Genomic DNA, 16,133 nt, shown 5'->3' on the forward strand with positions numbered 1-16,133 from the left:
CTGCTCCAGGGTCGCACTTCCGGCCATCTCCCTGGGAGACGCGCATTGTGAAGTCGGGACCCGGCCGTGCCAGTTAGGGTCTCCGGTGGCCGGGACCGCAGTAGCGGCCCCGCGGGCGGGATGTTCCGGGGTTTGAGCAGTTGGTTTGGCTTGGAGCAGCCGGCGGCGGGTGGCCGGCAATCTGAGGGAGACGCTCCACCCCAGCAGTGCTCTGAAGTGGTGTCCGAGTCTGCGGACGGGGAGCCGCTTCAAGCGGGGAACCAGGAACTCCTTCACCAGGCAAAAGGCCTCGGCAGTGAGTCTCCTCCGGCCCTGGGGACCAGAGAGAGAGTGGGGGGGGGGGGGACGGGGGACGGTGCCCGCTCCCTTCTCTTGGCGCCGGAGTGCGCGGACCCGACTGGTTGGGGGGTGTGGGTTGGGTGGAAGGGGAGAAAGTTTGTCTGTCACTCCGTCGTCTTGGGACGGGAGAGGTTGGTAAGGATCTGGGCAAGGCTGAAGCTTCATCTAGAAGTCAAACAAATCCTGTGCCTGAAGTTCCTGGCGACAGGTCAGTCTTGACGAGGTGTGTCAACATTGGGAGCCAGGGCCTCCGTGAAACGGTGTGTCTCGACGTCTTTAGGTTTGACAAGGCATGTTTTTTGTTGAGTTCTCCAGCTTTCACCTCCACGCCCCCACCCCCACCAGGACGGGGGACGTTGAGGAGCATAAGTTGGTTGGGAAAGTGCCCTTTTGTGCCCTTAGGGCACAGTGAGTTGCCTGAAGTAAATCGTGGGATGAGTTACGGAAGGCCTCCCTCTCAGGCTGGTCTCCTTTGTTGGTGCTTTGGGAATTTTTTTTTTTTTTTAAGACAGGAAAGGAGCTGTCCATTTTTGTCTTTTGCTACTAGATGTTTGATATCTCATTTAATCCGTTAAACCTCCCAGTGAGTTGGGAGAACAAGCCCAGAGTTACTGGCTCAAAGTTATACTGAGAGTAAGTGGTAGACGTGCAATTCGAACCTAGGTCTGTCTAATTTGAAAGCCCATACTCTTTGTGAGCCACAGCCTAATTAGGGAGGAGAGTAAAAGTAGTAGGCTTGAAGAAGAAACACATAGCTCTGGTAATTCTGATTTTGGAGACTTTGGCGGGCTTAAATAATCAAAACATCTTTGAGAAGGTGGGTCCTAAAGCAGATGGCACAACAAGTGACAGAACTGCAGTAAAGGTAGACACTAAATTAAGCAACCATTTTTTATGAGTCTACTAAAAGGCCAGGATGGGGCCCCTGGGTGGCTCAGTGCGTTAAAGCCTCTGCATTCGGCTCAGGTCATGATCTCAGGGTCCTGGGATCAAGCCCCGCATCGGGCTCTCTGCTCAGCGGGGAGCCTGCTTCCCCCTCTCTCTCTCTGCCTGCTGCTCTGCCTACTTGTGATCTCTCTCTGTCAAATAAATAAAATCTTTAAAAAAAAAAAAAAAAGGCCAGGGCATAGGGGAGGCTGGAGCCTGAGAGTAAGGAAACATATTTGAATAAGAAAGACTCTAACATTCAAGAAGTTTGGGGAAAGGGTAGGGAAAACAGACATAATCTCAAGACATGGCAGTACCGAATCTTGGCTCAAGGTCCCCAAACTCCACAAGAGAAATAAAACTAAGTGCTGTGCAACAAAATCTCTAAAGAGGGAACAACTGTTTGCTGTCCCTTTGTGTAGAGAATTGAGAAGAAATGAGCTTGCAATACTCAGAGATGTAAGATGAATTGGACTAGAGCAGAAAGGCTATGTTAGGTAGTTGAGAGGAAAAGCAGGGTATGGGCGTTTACTCCATTTTATAGAACATAGAGAACCATTTTTGTCGATCTTCAGGGGACTATCAAAAGTCACTTTTTTTTTTTAAGTAACCTCTATGCCCAATGTGGGGCTTGAACTCAACCCTGAGATCAACAGTTACATGCTGTAATGACTGAGCCATCGGGCGCCCCAAAAATCAATTCTTTAAACAGCAAGGGCTTTATTATCGACTTGAAACCTCACATTTGTATTTACTTTTTTTTTTTTTTAAGATTTTATTATTTAGGGCACCTGGGTGGCTCAGTGGGTTAAGCCGCTGCCTTCGGCTTGGGTCATGATCTCGGGATCCTGAGATCGAGTCCCGCGTCGGGCTCTCTGCTCAGCAGGGAGCCTGCTTCCCTCTCTCTCTCTCTCTCTCTTTCTCTCTCTGCCTGCCTCTCTATCTACTTGTGATCTCTCTCTGTCAAATAAAGAAATAAAATCTTTAAAAAAAAAAGCTTTTATTATTTATTTGCCAGAGAGAGCACACACAAGCAGGGGGAACAGCAGGTGGAGGGAGAAGCAGGCTCCTTGCTGAGCAAGGAGCCCGATGTAGGACTGGATCCCAGGATGCTGGGATCATGACCTGAGCCGAAGGCAGACGCTCAACGCCTGAGCCACCTAGGCATCCCTGTATTTACTTTTTTTTTTTTTTTTTAAGATTTTAGGGGCGCCTGGGTAGCTCAGTAGGTTAAAGCCTCTGCCTTCGGCTCAGGTCATGATCTCGGGGTCCTGGGATCGAGCCCTGCATCCGGCTCTCTGCTCAGCAGGTAGCCTGCTTCCTCTTCTCTCTCTCTGCCTGCCTCTCTGCCTACTTGTGATCTCTGTCAAATAAACAAAATCTTTAAAAAAAAAAGATATAAAGGTTCTAGTTTATACATAAACTTTCAGAAAGATAAGAGAGATGATCAGATGTTTTTCTACATACTGATCCTAAGTGGTAGGTTATCTTTATTTTTTTAAATTTTATTAGCAGAGAAAAAAACACAAACAGCGGGGAGGGGCAGAGGTAGAGAGAGAAGCCAACTCCTGGCTGAGCAGGGAGCCTGATTCGGGGCTGGATCCCAGGACCCCAGGATCATGACCTGAGTGGAAGGCAGACGCTTCACTGACTGAACCACCCAGGCACCCTGTATGTTATCTAAAAAGACTCCTCTCCCCCCCCCTTTTTTTTAAAGATTGTATTTATTTATTTATTTGAGAGAGACAGAGAACAAGCGGTGGGGAGGGGCAGAGGGAGAGATTGAGAGAGAGAGAGAGAAGCAGACTCCCTGCGGAGCAGGAGGCCCAATTGGGTGGGGGGGCTTGATCCCAGGACCTCTAGGAGATCGTGACCTGTGCCAAAGGCAGAGGCTTAACCGACTGAGCCACCCAGGTGCCCCCAAAAGACTCCTCTTAAAAAGTGAAATTATGTGTCTCTGAGCCGGACTCCCACTACATAGATTGGTTTCTTTAGCCTTTTAAAATCTACCTGGACTCTCCTGGGAGCCCAGTTTGTTTTGTAAACACTTGTTGAGTGCTTGCCTTCAAGATTGGATCCTAAATATTTCTGGTTCCTGGTGATCTACTTGTAAATTTAGGCAACTCACCAGTTACAAATGGTGGACACCCAGGCCTAGATTCCACTCCCCCACCCAAAACCAAACCTTCCTATTCTTGGTCCTCGCTTCTGATAAACTCTGGCCTCCTAGGATTACCTGCTTCAGAAGGAGGGCAGTTTATAAGGGAACTCACTGAAGAGCTAGCTCCTCCCTACCTCCCTAAAGGGAGGCCTTATGTCCCAAAGTAACTTCTTACTCAGCACAAATTGGTTGCTTGGTTTTTGTTAAAGTTGACCAAATTGAAGCTTTATCTATGCTCTTCCTTTGAAAAAAACAAACGCATAGCTCTGAGAGTGTTAAATACATGAGTCATTTGCACAGTTTAAATATGTGGAAGGATGGCCAGAAATGAGCTTTGGCTTTTTCAAAACTGTCCCGAAGACCAGTCCATGCCCAGAAATGGAGGAAGGGCTACATCCTATTCTCCTTTGAAAAGTACTCTTAGTCTGTGCAATGGAACTGTATTAATTAGGCCATCCTCTTTCTGTAAGGAAAGTGCATTTCAAATTCTAGGTGCCTAACTTGCTTAGTTTGCAACTAAGAAGGCCCCAAAAGTTAGCGTGTATGTAGGAAAATACATGTGTGCTTCAATACAGAAGAATATGTGTTCTTCGATACAGAAGTAACATAACTAACTCAGTTCTGATGACAAATCCAGGCTTACCACAGGGGAAGGTAGTACAAATGACCAAGAGCTTGGATCCCCAAATTGGGGTTGTTTTGGCAAGGAGGACGGGGATAGGCATTGGCTAGGCAGTCAGCAGAGTCTGCCACTATCTTAATGGGCAGATCATTTATCCTTTGTGAACCTTGGCTTACCTATCTGTAAACTGGGGAGATTATACCTATTCTTCCCAGGATGATTGTGAGATTAAAATTACTATTTTCATTGTTAGCAGTTTGTTCCCTCCTTCCATAAGGTTGTGTAGTCATACTCACCGAGAGCCATTTAACTTAGTCTTCCTTTTCTTCTTTGTGCCTACGTTCCTGAAGTGGACATTGTACTCCTGTTACTTCCTGTTAACTCTTAGCTTCGTCTCAATTTTTTCTAACCAGTTAATGAAAACTATCTTTAACTTGGTGTCACCCAATATATTAATTTGCAAAATTAATAAACCACTTCTCTTTATGAGCTTCTTCCTTGAAAATCTCCTATCACGCTTTCCCATACCCCACTCCCTCTAACTTCGGAATCTAGCCCACTCTCTAATTACTCTTGGGAGACCTTCTCCCTCCCTCCTCTGAGTGCCTCTGTTCAATGATTATTCTTGGTCCTCTTGTCTTTGAGCCTTTTATTGGCTTATTTGTTTAGAAATAAGGGCATTCCTTGAGGGCAAGAACTATACTTTTCCTCCAGTGTTCTCTGTGGTCATGTATTCCACTCTTGGGAATCATTAAAATCTGAGAATTGAGATTATTATGCTAAATACCAATTTTAATTTTTAAGTTTATTTATATTTAAGTAATTTGTACGCCCAATGTGGGGCTCGAACTCATGACCCCAAGATCCACAGTCACATGCTCTTCCAGCTAAGCCAGGCACCCCTAAAATACCAGTTTTTAAATGGCAGTTCTCCTTAGAATAAAAATGATGATTCGAATTAAAAACATTTTCCTGAGAAAATCTTAAAAGGGATCCTGCTCTTTTAGAACATTGGCTTTCTTTGACTATCAGCAAAGATTATTTTTACAAAATAATCTGGCCGTCTACCACATTCATTGCACCGCTTTGTAAATGGACTAATCATAATCAAAGGGAAATGAGGGACCTCCCTAAAACTCAGCTCTTACTATGTTGCTCCCCATTCGTCCATCTAGCAAGTACTGTCACTCGTTGGGGATACAGTGGTGAATCAGACAACCTTGATCGCTGCCGCAGTGGGACTTAAAGTGGGCTTTCAGTCTAACGGAGAAGACAGAGCCACCAAGTAATCAGTTATAGTGTCGTGAATGTTGTTGGTCTGGCAACACAGGTGCTGAGGGAACACATCTCCGGAGCTCTTGCTCTAGTCAAGGAGCCGGGGATCATTGCCTGAGAAGTGCTATGTAAGCGGAAACCCACAGCATACGTAGGGTTACCCAGATAAAGGAAGGGCAGATAAGTGTTTCAAACCAAGGAATAATGTATCTGAGACCTCCCTGGAGATCCTCAAGAATTTCTTGGGGTCACGTGAGTGTAGAATAGGAGGGGGAAGAATGGCAAGAACGAAACCAGAGGCAAGTCATAGCCTGTAGTATAGTCACAATGAGTTGCTGACATCACTGACAGGTAAGTGCCACCAGACATAATGGGAGAAAGTAGACTGTTTATGGTAAGGATGACAGAAAGTGCGAGAGAAAGTCCCTCAGACTGGCAGATAGTTCTGCTGCTCCCAGATAGCAGTACCAGTTGCCCGATTCTCTGGAAGAGATACCAGGCACCAGTGAGGATTTAATCCCATGTTCCGAGCTCCCTTTGCCATTCTTATCTGGGTTTGCCACCCTACTGAGTGCTGTGAGAGTCCACCTGCCTGCCCCTCAGCGGGTGCAAGTAGCCGAGGCAAGACCTCCCTAACAGAGAGTACTTCCCACTAGATGAGGCTGAAAGGCCAGTTGCCCAGGAGCATCCCCCAGCAAGTCCGCTTCAGAACCTGCCTGAGGTTGCTTCCCGCAGCCTACATTGTATACAGTGTGGACTTCAAAACAGTACTTGTCTATGTGCAGATCTTTATGTTACAGCTGCGATAGAGGCTTGGTTGTTGTCTTTTCAAGTCTTCAGGAGAGTTAATTTTGTTTTGTAAAGATGAAAGTTTGCGTGTTCCGGTTTTATTTTTATTTATTCATTTATTTTTGAAGATCTTATTTATATGACACAGAAAGAGCATGAGCAGGGGGAGATTCAGGTTTCCTGCTGAGTGGGGAACCTAATGCAGGGCTCGATCCCAGGACCCTGGGATCATGACCTGAGCTGAAGGCGGACACTTAATGACTGAGCCACCCAGGCACCCCTGTGTGTTCCAGTTTTAATCTTATTCTGCGTATTTGCTCATTATTCTTAGTTAAGAGGGTAATTTATATTTATATTAGGACTTGCCAAGATTTCTATGTATTAAAAATTCCCCCAGATTTATTACGGGATAGCTTAATCTAGGGAAGGAAAGGCATGTTTTCTTTGAACAAGAGGGAAGGAAAAAATAAAATAGGGTATTTAGGGTCTAGAAAAAAAGGAAAGTGCAAGGAGCCTTGATCTTATTTGTGAAGTTGGAAGGGAGATTATCTACTGAGATAAATTAAAATGAGAAGCTGGAGAAAGGCAAGTCTGAAACAGCTTCTGTGGGAGAAGGGGTGAGAGTATGCTAGCGCTCTTTGAAAGAGATGAGTTAAAGGCCGTGTGTGGATGGCTCGTCTACCCAGGAAGTGGAGTACTCTCAGTATTTGAAGTCCTGCTTAGCAGGAATCATGCCCTACGGTTTAAGATTCCCATGAGCTCTTTAAGGGAACAATCACAAATATAAAAACCATTGTACTTGAATGGAGCATAGACTGTCTTTTATTCCTTACAGACTATCTGTTTAGCTTTGCAACTGCTGCTACAAAAAAGATAACTGAATCAGTTGCTGAAACAGCACAGACAATAAAGAAATCAGTAGAAGAAGGAAAGATAGATGACATCATTGATAAGGTACATTTAAACATCTTTTGAAATTCATTAGCAGCTAATTATCCCTTTTTATGAACTTTATTAACCCAAGTAGGATATCATATTCTGATAAAAATATTGTTTTGAGATGCTTGGGTGTTTTTTCTCCTTTGGTGTAAGAAGTAGCTATGATTTAAATAACCTTGGTTTTAATTTTAATATATTCTAAAATACACTGGTAATCTTGGGTAACACTAAACTTTTTATATTGTGAGTTTAATTTTAAACTGTAACTGTTTCCAGATATTTATGTCTTTGCATCATTCGTCTAGGTGGTTAAAGTCCTAACACATTAGGAATTGCACTTTTAAGACATGAAGTAAGTTTGTTCATTTCCTGCAGTGGTAGGATGCAGGCCGAGGGAATTTCATTTATGTTGGTAATTATTTGAACTAAGGAGGTCATCAATTAAACTTTAGCTAGCTTATTATTGTAGTATTTGTTAGAATGAGATTTGACTTAGCTTTTATTGTTTTTTTGGACTAAAGCAAAAATTCAGTTTTTAAGTCAGTTTATCTTTGCATTTGAAAAGGTAATCTATCATTAAAAGAGTTATATACTTAAAATTCAGAAATGTTGAATTTCTGTTTGTTGGGGAAAGGGGAAGTACTACTTTTTTTAACCATTTTATTTGAAGAAAATTAATAAACTGTCTCCTGACTTTCCAAATCTTAAATGTAATTCTTATCTAATAATAAGGTTCTCAAAGTAACTTGTCTCTTTATGTATTTTTTAACAGACAATTATAGGAGATTTTCAGAAGGAACAGAAAAAATTTGTTGAGGAACAGCATACCAAAAAGTCAGGTATGATACTGGTTTTTTGTACACAACATACTTACCTGCCAGTACTTACTAGTGTACCAGACACCACACTAAAGGCTCTGACAATACCAAAATGTGTAAGTAACAGCCCCATCCTTCAGGCAGCCGAAAGACTAGTTGGGGAGACAAGCTCATAAACCTTTGGGCTTTAAAGGAAGGAAGGATATTGTTCCCTGTGCCTGGGATGGAGAGTGAGACCAGCAGGTGATGGCCCGTCTGGGGAGCCGGCTGTGAAAGAGAGTGAGCTTTCATTTCTCAGTTTGGAACATGTCTAGCACAATATCTGATGTATACATAATAGGCACTTAGCAAAAGTTGGCTCTCTTCCCATTCTTTTCGGGAGGAAAAAATGAAAGAGCTTTCCAGCAGGGTGACAGAGGGCTAGGAAAAGGCACGCGGTGTTGTGGGAAGTTACTCAATACATTTCTTTCTTTTTTTTTAGAGATTTTATTTATTTATTTGAGAGAGAGAGAGAGCATGGGGAGAGGGAGAGGGACAAGCAGACCCCACGCTGAGCAGGGAGCCTGATGCGGAATCGATCCCAGGATCCTGAGATAGGACCTGAGCCGAAGTCAGACACTTAACCAACTGAGCCACCCAGGCGCCCCTCAATACATTTCTTTACTGACAAGTGCTCGTTTAAATGTTTGATAGTTATCGGGTCTCAGAATGTCTACTTTTGCTGTTCGGGCGTCACTCAAACACAAAACTGGACTCATGTCTTTGAATTTGGCAAAGGGGTAAAATAATTCGATCAATTTGTGCAGTGCCACAGATTCAAAAAGAGCTAGTTAGTCACGTGGTGAATCAGGCATGGTCATGCCTAGGTAAACTCAAAGTGTAAAGCAGATCTTTGGGACAAATAATCTATACAAATTGGCATACCTTCGAGATTCATGGGAAGCAGTGCAAGTGATCCCGGCTTAGAGATTTGGCGTAGGAGCTGGTTAGAGCCTCTGAGAGAGGAACTTTGAGGGAGTAGGGTGAAGATTGGAGGCACTTTCAGTTTTGAGGAGCCCATTAGAGCCCAGGTGAGAGGGTCATGTACAGAAGCACGGAAGGGAATGCAGTGGCATATCAGGAAAATGCCCTTGCTGAGTTGCACTAGTCACATTTCAAGGGCCCAACAGCCACATGGGACCTAGTGGCTTCCCTGTTGGACAGTGCAAACCTAGAACATTTCCATCATTGCAGAAAGCTCTTTCGGTCAGCATTGCTCTAAGTTAACTGAATGGGGTCCAGCAGTGGCAGTTGATTCCTGTTTGAAGCGTGGAGAATTCCATCTACCAGTAGAGATTGTTAGTCATGTAAAAACCATGAGAGTGTGACCTCAGTGAAACAGTGTGTCAAGCATGAAGAGAGCTGAGCAGAGACCTAGTGTTGAGGGGAAGGGAGGAACAGGAGAAATTAACAGTTCCTGAGTACCTGCTAAGTGGGGGGTACTCTATATACAATACCTTCTTTAGTAAAAGGAAGGATTAGCAAGGTTAATTTGCTGAAGGTTACTCAGCTGATAAGTGATGAAACAAATCTGCCTTTTTTTTAAAAGATGTATTTATTTATTTATTTATTTATTTGACAGAGAGAGAGAGAGAGATCACAAGTAGGCCAGAGAGACAGGCAGAGATGGGGGGGAAGGAGGCTCCCCAGTGAGCAGAGAATTCCCCATGCAGGGCTCCATCCCAGGACCCCAAGATCATGATCCAAGCCAAATGCAGAGGCTTAATCCACTGAGCCACCCAGGCGCCCCTCCCCCTTCCTTTTTAAAATAAACCATTCCTCAGTTGGACTTTGTCTGATATTTCCTCACCGTTAGATTTAGATTATGCATTCTTGGCCACAATACTACGTAGATGATGTTGTGTCTCCCTCAGCATATCACATCCGGAGGCCTACAGCGGCCATCTCTTTCTCATTGGTCACGATGACTTGGGTCACCTGTTCAAGGTGTTGCCCAATTTCTTTGTGTAATTTTTTTTTTTTTTTTTAATTTTTATTTCTTTGACAGAGAGAAATCACAACTAGGCAGAGAGGCAGGCAGAGAGAGAGGAGGAAGCAGGCTCCCTGCCAAGCAGAGAGCCCGATGCGGGGCTCGATCCCAGGACCCTGGGACCAAAGGCAGAGGCCTTAACCCACTGAGCCACCCAGGCGCCCCTTCTTTGTGTAATTTAAGTAATTTTTTTTTTACCGAATGCATACATGCTTTAGTCATACATCACATTTGGGAATTATAATGAGTGTTCATGTTTGGAACTTGTTAGTAAACTGCCAAAGTGATGATGTGGAAACTCTCATTCTTTCAAACCACAGATTGCATTGTAACCCTCGTAAACTGTTTTTCTCTTTCCTTTGTTATTGAAAACCTTTAGAAGCAGCAGTGCCCCCATGGGTTGATAGTAATGATGAAGAAACAATTCAACAACAAATCCTCGCCTTATCAGCTGTAAGTATCTATGATTCCCTGTATAGAAACACTTTTTTCCTATCATGATTTTATCCTTAGAATGTTTTTCTTCTATACAATTTTTAAAATGTTTTGAGCTGTTAGGACTGTACACATCCACTTTCACTGCTTTTCCCCCTTTGGTCTCCCCCCACCAGTTGTAACCTGCTTCTCCTTAAGTTCTTTTTTCTTAACGGTAAAGTATAATCTATTACACAAAATAATTCTTTCAGTCTTAGGATTATTTTATGTTATTAAGATAATCTTTGAGATATGTTATCATATAAAGTTTCTAGGTAACATTCTTGTTCATCTGAATGAAAAGATTATAGTCTAAATTTTCTCTTTAACTGTTAAATATATTTGAAACTGAAGTTGAAAAAAAATATTTTCTGTGCTGGCCCACAAAAATTTCTCTTGAGACTTCAGAGGGATCACAGTGATACCAGTTAACAATTGTACAGCACCTGACAGTTTCAGAAAGAACTTTCTTTCGCATTATCTGCTTTGAGCTTTACTGCACGTCTGTGAGGTAGATTGGGGCTTTTATCGCCATGTACAGGCGTGAGGATGTGACTCCCAAATGTGACCCTCACTACTTAACATGTGTCTCCACTAGGCTGTGCGTTCTTAGCAGGCAGAAGCTGACTTTGATCTCTGTTCTCAGCACTCAGCGGCCTGCCTGGCATAGGATTCAGCAAATGGGGCTTTTACCATATCAGTGATTTTCAGGCTTTGTTTTTAATCCACTCTTTTTCTTTTTTAGCCAAAGTCATAAATGGACCTTTAGTCTAGGAAACAGACAGAGAATTGGTCTTTACTTCCCATCCATTGCCCTCCCCTGGGACATTTTAAGGTTTTTCCTTTCCATTAGTAAGACGTACAAAGGCCTGAGCATCCATTATGAGTTCAGTGTGAACCCCATGTATTTTGTTTTCTGTATTATGGCCAGACTTGATGCTGACCTCACATGATGCTTTTCTCCAGAAGCAAATTGGGACAGTAAGGCTGTCATTTGAGGGTAAACATCAGATACTCACCAGTCAAGTCCCCATAGCTCCTCTGTCCCACAGACCTGTTCCTGTCCTTATCTTCTCCATCGCAAAATCAGATTCCGGTTATCCACCAGTTTTCTCTGGTCGCCAGCCTAGGAGTCTGCCTTCAGTCATACCTCCCCGCGGCCGCCCCCCGCCCAACCCAGGGCTTGCCCACATCCTGACAGTACTATGTTCAAAATACACCTCTACTCCACTTCTCCACTGCCACCACCGTGGTCCTGATGCTCTCATCTCCTGTCCCCAGCATCCCAGCTGCTGCCCCATCTTTGTCCCTTTCCCTACAAGCCCACATCAGCAGTCACAGGGGTCCATTTATGGTATAAATCCCTTCGTGTCCCTCTCCTGCCTAGAGACTTCTGATGGCATCTCATCTCCTGTAGGCTAAGATCTGAACTCCCTCCACTGGCTTCTAAGGCCCTTGGCTTTCCACACCTCTCCTCCCTTGTGCCCCACCGCTCTGCCTCCCAGCACTCCAGCCACTGTTTCTTTCTGCGGTACAAGCAAACCGAGCTTTGTCCTGCTTTAATGCCTTGTGATTGCTGCCCCTCTTCCTGGAACCCCACGCTACTCCATTCCGTACGATCTCATCTCGAATGTCACCTCCTCCCTTGCCATCCTTTCAGCCCTCCACCAGTTGCCCCTTCTTTTGTAGCCTTAGCAGTCTAAGCCTTTGTCTGTCTCATCCCACGCACCCCCCACCCCTGACAACTGGAATAGAAACGCTGTGACGGCGGGGACTCCATCTGTGCTGTGCCCTGCTGAGCAGGTGACACGGTGCCTGGAGCACAGTGGGTGCCCGATGGGCATTGGCTGAATGGGTGAGGCACACACACGCCTACAAGAGAGCACCTCCGATTTTAGCAGGGCGCAGAGGCTTTGAGCGATCCTCAGTACATCCTTTATAGTGGCTGCTGAATTTGGTAGGGGGTAGACTAAATTGCTGTAATAGAGAAGTCCAAAAATATGGAAGGTTAGAGAACCTGTGATTTTGTCTCCCTCCCCCTTCTCCCTCACATAAGAGTCCAGAGATAGATGGTCCACGTAGGGGTGCTTTGCCCTCAAAGTCGTCTACAGACTTGTGTTTCCTGTCTGAATCCTTTCCTGTGCCAGCCTCTAGGGCGTCATCTGCCTTCTGGGTGGGGAAGGCAGCTCCCATGACCATGGTTGCATTCTAGCCTAGGGGATTTGGGAAAGAGGTGGGTGGGCATGCCAGACTGTTTGAAAGGTGAGACTCAGAAATTGTACCTCTCACTCAGGCCTGCATCCCTTTGGCAGCCTAGATGCATGGTCGCTCCTAGATGCCAGGGAGCCTGGGAAATCCGGTCTCCGGCTGGGTGGCCACATGCCCAGCTGGAGCTCAAGAGTTGCGATCCTAAAAGGAAGGAAGGAAGGAAGGGATATGAGGACATAATTAGCAATCTCTGCCAGAGTCGCCTTACGTTCTCGTGACTTGCCAAGTATTCGTAGGGACAATTCAGAGCCTGCAGCAGAGTAACCCTTTAAGCTCCTTAGGTTGGGGCAACCCTTAGGGCATTAGGTAGTTGTGAGAGCTCAATTCAGCAAACTGTTTTTAGAACCTCCTCTGGGCCAGCCCTGTCCTAGGACTGGAGGTAGATGAGATGTGCCCTCCAAGAGCCTGCAGGGCTTGCTGGACAGCTGCTGGATGACTACCCGCAGCGTCACTCCCTGTGGGGAGCACTGTCGTGCAGGATGGTAGCGAAGCACCGAGGAGAGGGGCAGCTCACTGGCTTTGGAGAGGGGAGGGCATGATCTCGGGGAAGCTTCGCAGAACTGATGACATTGGAGCTGTTACTGAGTCTTGGGAGGAGGGTGTGTGGATATTTGGGGGCTGCAGGGCAGGGCTGGAGACAGCTGTCCCTTTGGTGGCTGCTACAGAGATCCAGGTGAACCATGATGGGGCCACTTCAAGCTTTGCAGTTTTTAGCCTGGAAAGTAAAATAACTAAAATCCATTTAGGTTCAGATTTGTTCTTGCTTTATTAATGTAGGAATTCTCAAAAACCAAAAATACTGTTAAAATCTAACACGGGCAAGATGAGATGAAACTGACCGGGGCTGTTAGTAACCAGTTCCTAAGATTTAAGTAGCCAGTTTTCTGAGATTATTCTCCACGGAAACAAACGTATTCATATGATTTCAAACTCGAATTTCAAACTAACTGCATGACTGAATTTCCTGGCCTCCCATGAGGCTCTCTTCAGTTGAGACTGTTAAATATGTGACAGGATCTGCCGTTCTCCACTCTCTCAACAGACAAGTCAACGACACTTCAGTGGACGTTGTGGCTGGAATCTTGAGGAGAATTCAGTATCTATCAAATCAGGGACGCATTGTTTCATATTAATTGCATCTTCTGGTTTCCCCCATGTTTTTCCCCTTTTCCTCAAAGGACAAGAGGAATTTCCTTCGTGACCCTCCAGCTGGAGTGCAGTTTCATTTTGACTTTGACCAGATGTATCCCGTTGCCCTGGTCATGCTTCAAGAGGACGAGCTGTTGAGCAGGATGAGATTCGCCCTTGTTCCTAAACTGTAAGCAGCGTGTTCCTGAGCCAGTAGGGCTGTGCGCATTGTCAGGGAAAAGTTGTGGAGTGGTTTCCTGCTCGCTCTCCATGCGAACAGGCTCTGCTGCCCTTCAGCTCGCTTGCTCATGCTCCTGCGGTCTCTGTCTGTCTGTCTCTCTCTCTCACACATACATACACACGCACACACAGAGCCATAGAATCAACACTGAGAGGAGACCTAATAGGAAACGTCGGGTGTCGATAAGATGTGCTCTTTTGTCCCCAGCCCCAGAAAGAAGCTAGAACAGTTTCCTACAGAAACAACCAAAGTGCCCGTGTCTTCTAAATAGAGTTAAGGTCTCCAAGGCCTGTCAGGACCTGGCTCACTGCCTTTTTCCATTCAGGCTCTGTTCTCTGGCAACAGTGTTCTTGTTCTCTTTCCCACCCGAGGTTTTTCCTCTGCCCAAAGGCCTTCTTCTCCTCCGAAAGTCCCTACTTGTCCTTTGAGCTCCGGTGCAAGCATCTTGTCTTCAGGGATACAACCCTGACAGGTACCAGCACCACCACCACCCCCCCCAACAAGGGTCATCTTCCCTTCCCCTCTGCTACCAAGGGCTCTTACCTTTTTAAAATTCCAGTTCCTTGTTTTGAATCTGCTGCACTTTTAGTCTGTAGTCTTTATTACTCTGTGAGTGTTTCTGTTTTATAGCATTCTATTTTTATTATTTTAATTTTTAAAAACATTTTATTTATTATTTATTTATTTAGAGAGTACAAGTGGGGGCAGGAGCGGAGTGAGTGGAGGAGAGAGAGACTCCCAAGCGTACTCCGTGCTGAGCGGGGAGCCCTGCACAGGGCTCGATCCTATGACCCTGAGATCACAACCCAAGCCAAAATCAAAGCTCAGCTGCTCAACTGACTGAGCCACCCAGGTGCCTCAGCACTCTGTTCTTCTTAGATGAGTGCAGTATCTTCATGTCCTTTGAGAAGGTGAAATAGGGTTTTCTTGAAATACTCTTGGGTCTCAATGCTTTTCTGTGTGTTTGTCTTGGGCTCTGTCTTTCATGTTGCAGGTTTTCCTCAAGCGCCCTCCCTTATCTGAAGGCGCCTCGCTGAGGGAGCGCTGGGAGCCGTGTGTTCCCACCGGCCTTCTGCACGGGGCGGCTCAGTAGCTGAGGGCTGGGTGGCTTCCCCGAGAGGACTCCACCTCCTGCCTGATCCCTCTCAGCTGTGCCGGCTGTCCCAGTGTGGAGTGGCCTGGCTCACAGTTACCGGTCACTCTCTGCTGCGTGGGAACACAGTCCCTGGCTGGAAGGGGCAGCACGGGAGTCACAGCCCCCCGGCCGCTCCTGTGGGGCCTTGCCACTATTCCCCCTCTCTTGAGCCCAACCCGCACCAGCCTTCAGAGGTGCCTGGTGCCTCCTGTCCCCCGGGGCCTTTCTGAGCAGATGCCTGGTGGACAGGCCTCTTCTCGCCAGCTGTCCCTCCTGCGTGCAGTTGCTGCCACGCTCGCTGGTCTGCGGAGTACATTACTCTCTGCCCTTCACCTTTCCAGCTTCCATTGTGCTTTTCTCGCCAGTTCTCTTGGTCATGTGGATTTTATCTACTTAATGCCTTTTTTATTATTTTAGTAGTGTTTTCCTGTTCATTGTGCTATGTTTAGCTGGCCAGACAGGGTTTTGGGCTTTTTTGTTTTGTTTCGTTTTTAAGATTTTATTTATTTATTTGTCAGAGAGAGAGAAAGAGAGAGCGCACAAGCAGGGAGAGCAACAGGGAGAGGGAGAAGCAGGATCCCCAGTGAGCAGAGAGCCCGATGCGGGACTCGATCTGAGGACTCCGGGATCATGACCTGAGCTGAAGGCAGACCCTCAAACAACTGAGCCACCCAGATGCCCCCAAACAGGGGTTTTTTTTTGTTTGTTTGTTTGTTTTAAAGATTTTATTTATTTGGCAGGCAGAGATCTTTTTTTTTTTTTGGTAGGCATATTTATTTGGTAGGCAGAGAGGCAGGCAGAGAGAGAGAGAGAGAGGAGGAAGCAGGCTCCCCACTGAGCAGAGAGCCCGATGCGGGGCTCGATCTCAGGACCCTGGGATCATGACCTGAGCTGAAGGCAGAGGCTTTGACCCACTGAGCCACCCAGGCGCCCCCCAAACAGGGGTTTTAACAAATAATGTGCTAGCCCTTTGGTTCCCATGGAAGGA

At 45.8% G+C, this 16,133-nt stretch overlaps 1 protein-coding gene across 2 annotated transcripts in view; it reads left to right on the forward strand.

Annotated features, from left to right (window-relative positions):
• The window catches only part of SYAP1 (synapse associated protein 1), a 31,034-nt gene continuing 14,901 nt past the window's right edge, over window positions 1-16,133 (forward strand). The window contains exons 1-5 of one of the 2 annotated variants that reach the window (XM_045995982.1): window positions 1-295; window positions 6,949-7,067; window positions 7,825-7,891; window positions 10,279-10,352; window positions 13,820-13,959. In XM_045995982.1, coding sequence (XP_045851938.1) covers window positions 121-295; window positions 6,949-7,067; window positions 7,825-7,891; window positions 10,279-10,352; window positions 13,820-13,959 — 575 coding nt within the window. In that variant the 5' untranslated portion in view covers window positions 1-120. The remainder of the gene's footprint in view (window positions 296-6,948; window positions 7,068-7,824; window positions 7,892-10,278; window positions 10,353-13,819; window positions 13,960-16,133) is intronic. The other variant, XM_045995981.1, reaches the window with a different exon arrangement.

Source organism: Meles meles, chromosome X (genome assembly GCF_922984935.1).
Source record: "Meles meles chromosome X, mMelMel3.1 paternal haplotype, whole genome shotgun sequence".
Classification (NCBI taxonomy): Eukaryota; Metazoa; Chordata; class Mammalia; order Carnivora; family Mustelidae; genus Meles; species Meles meles.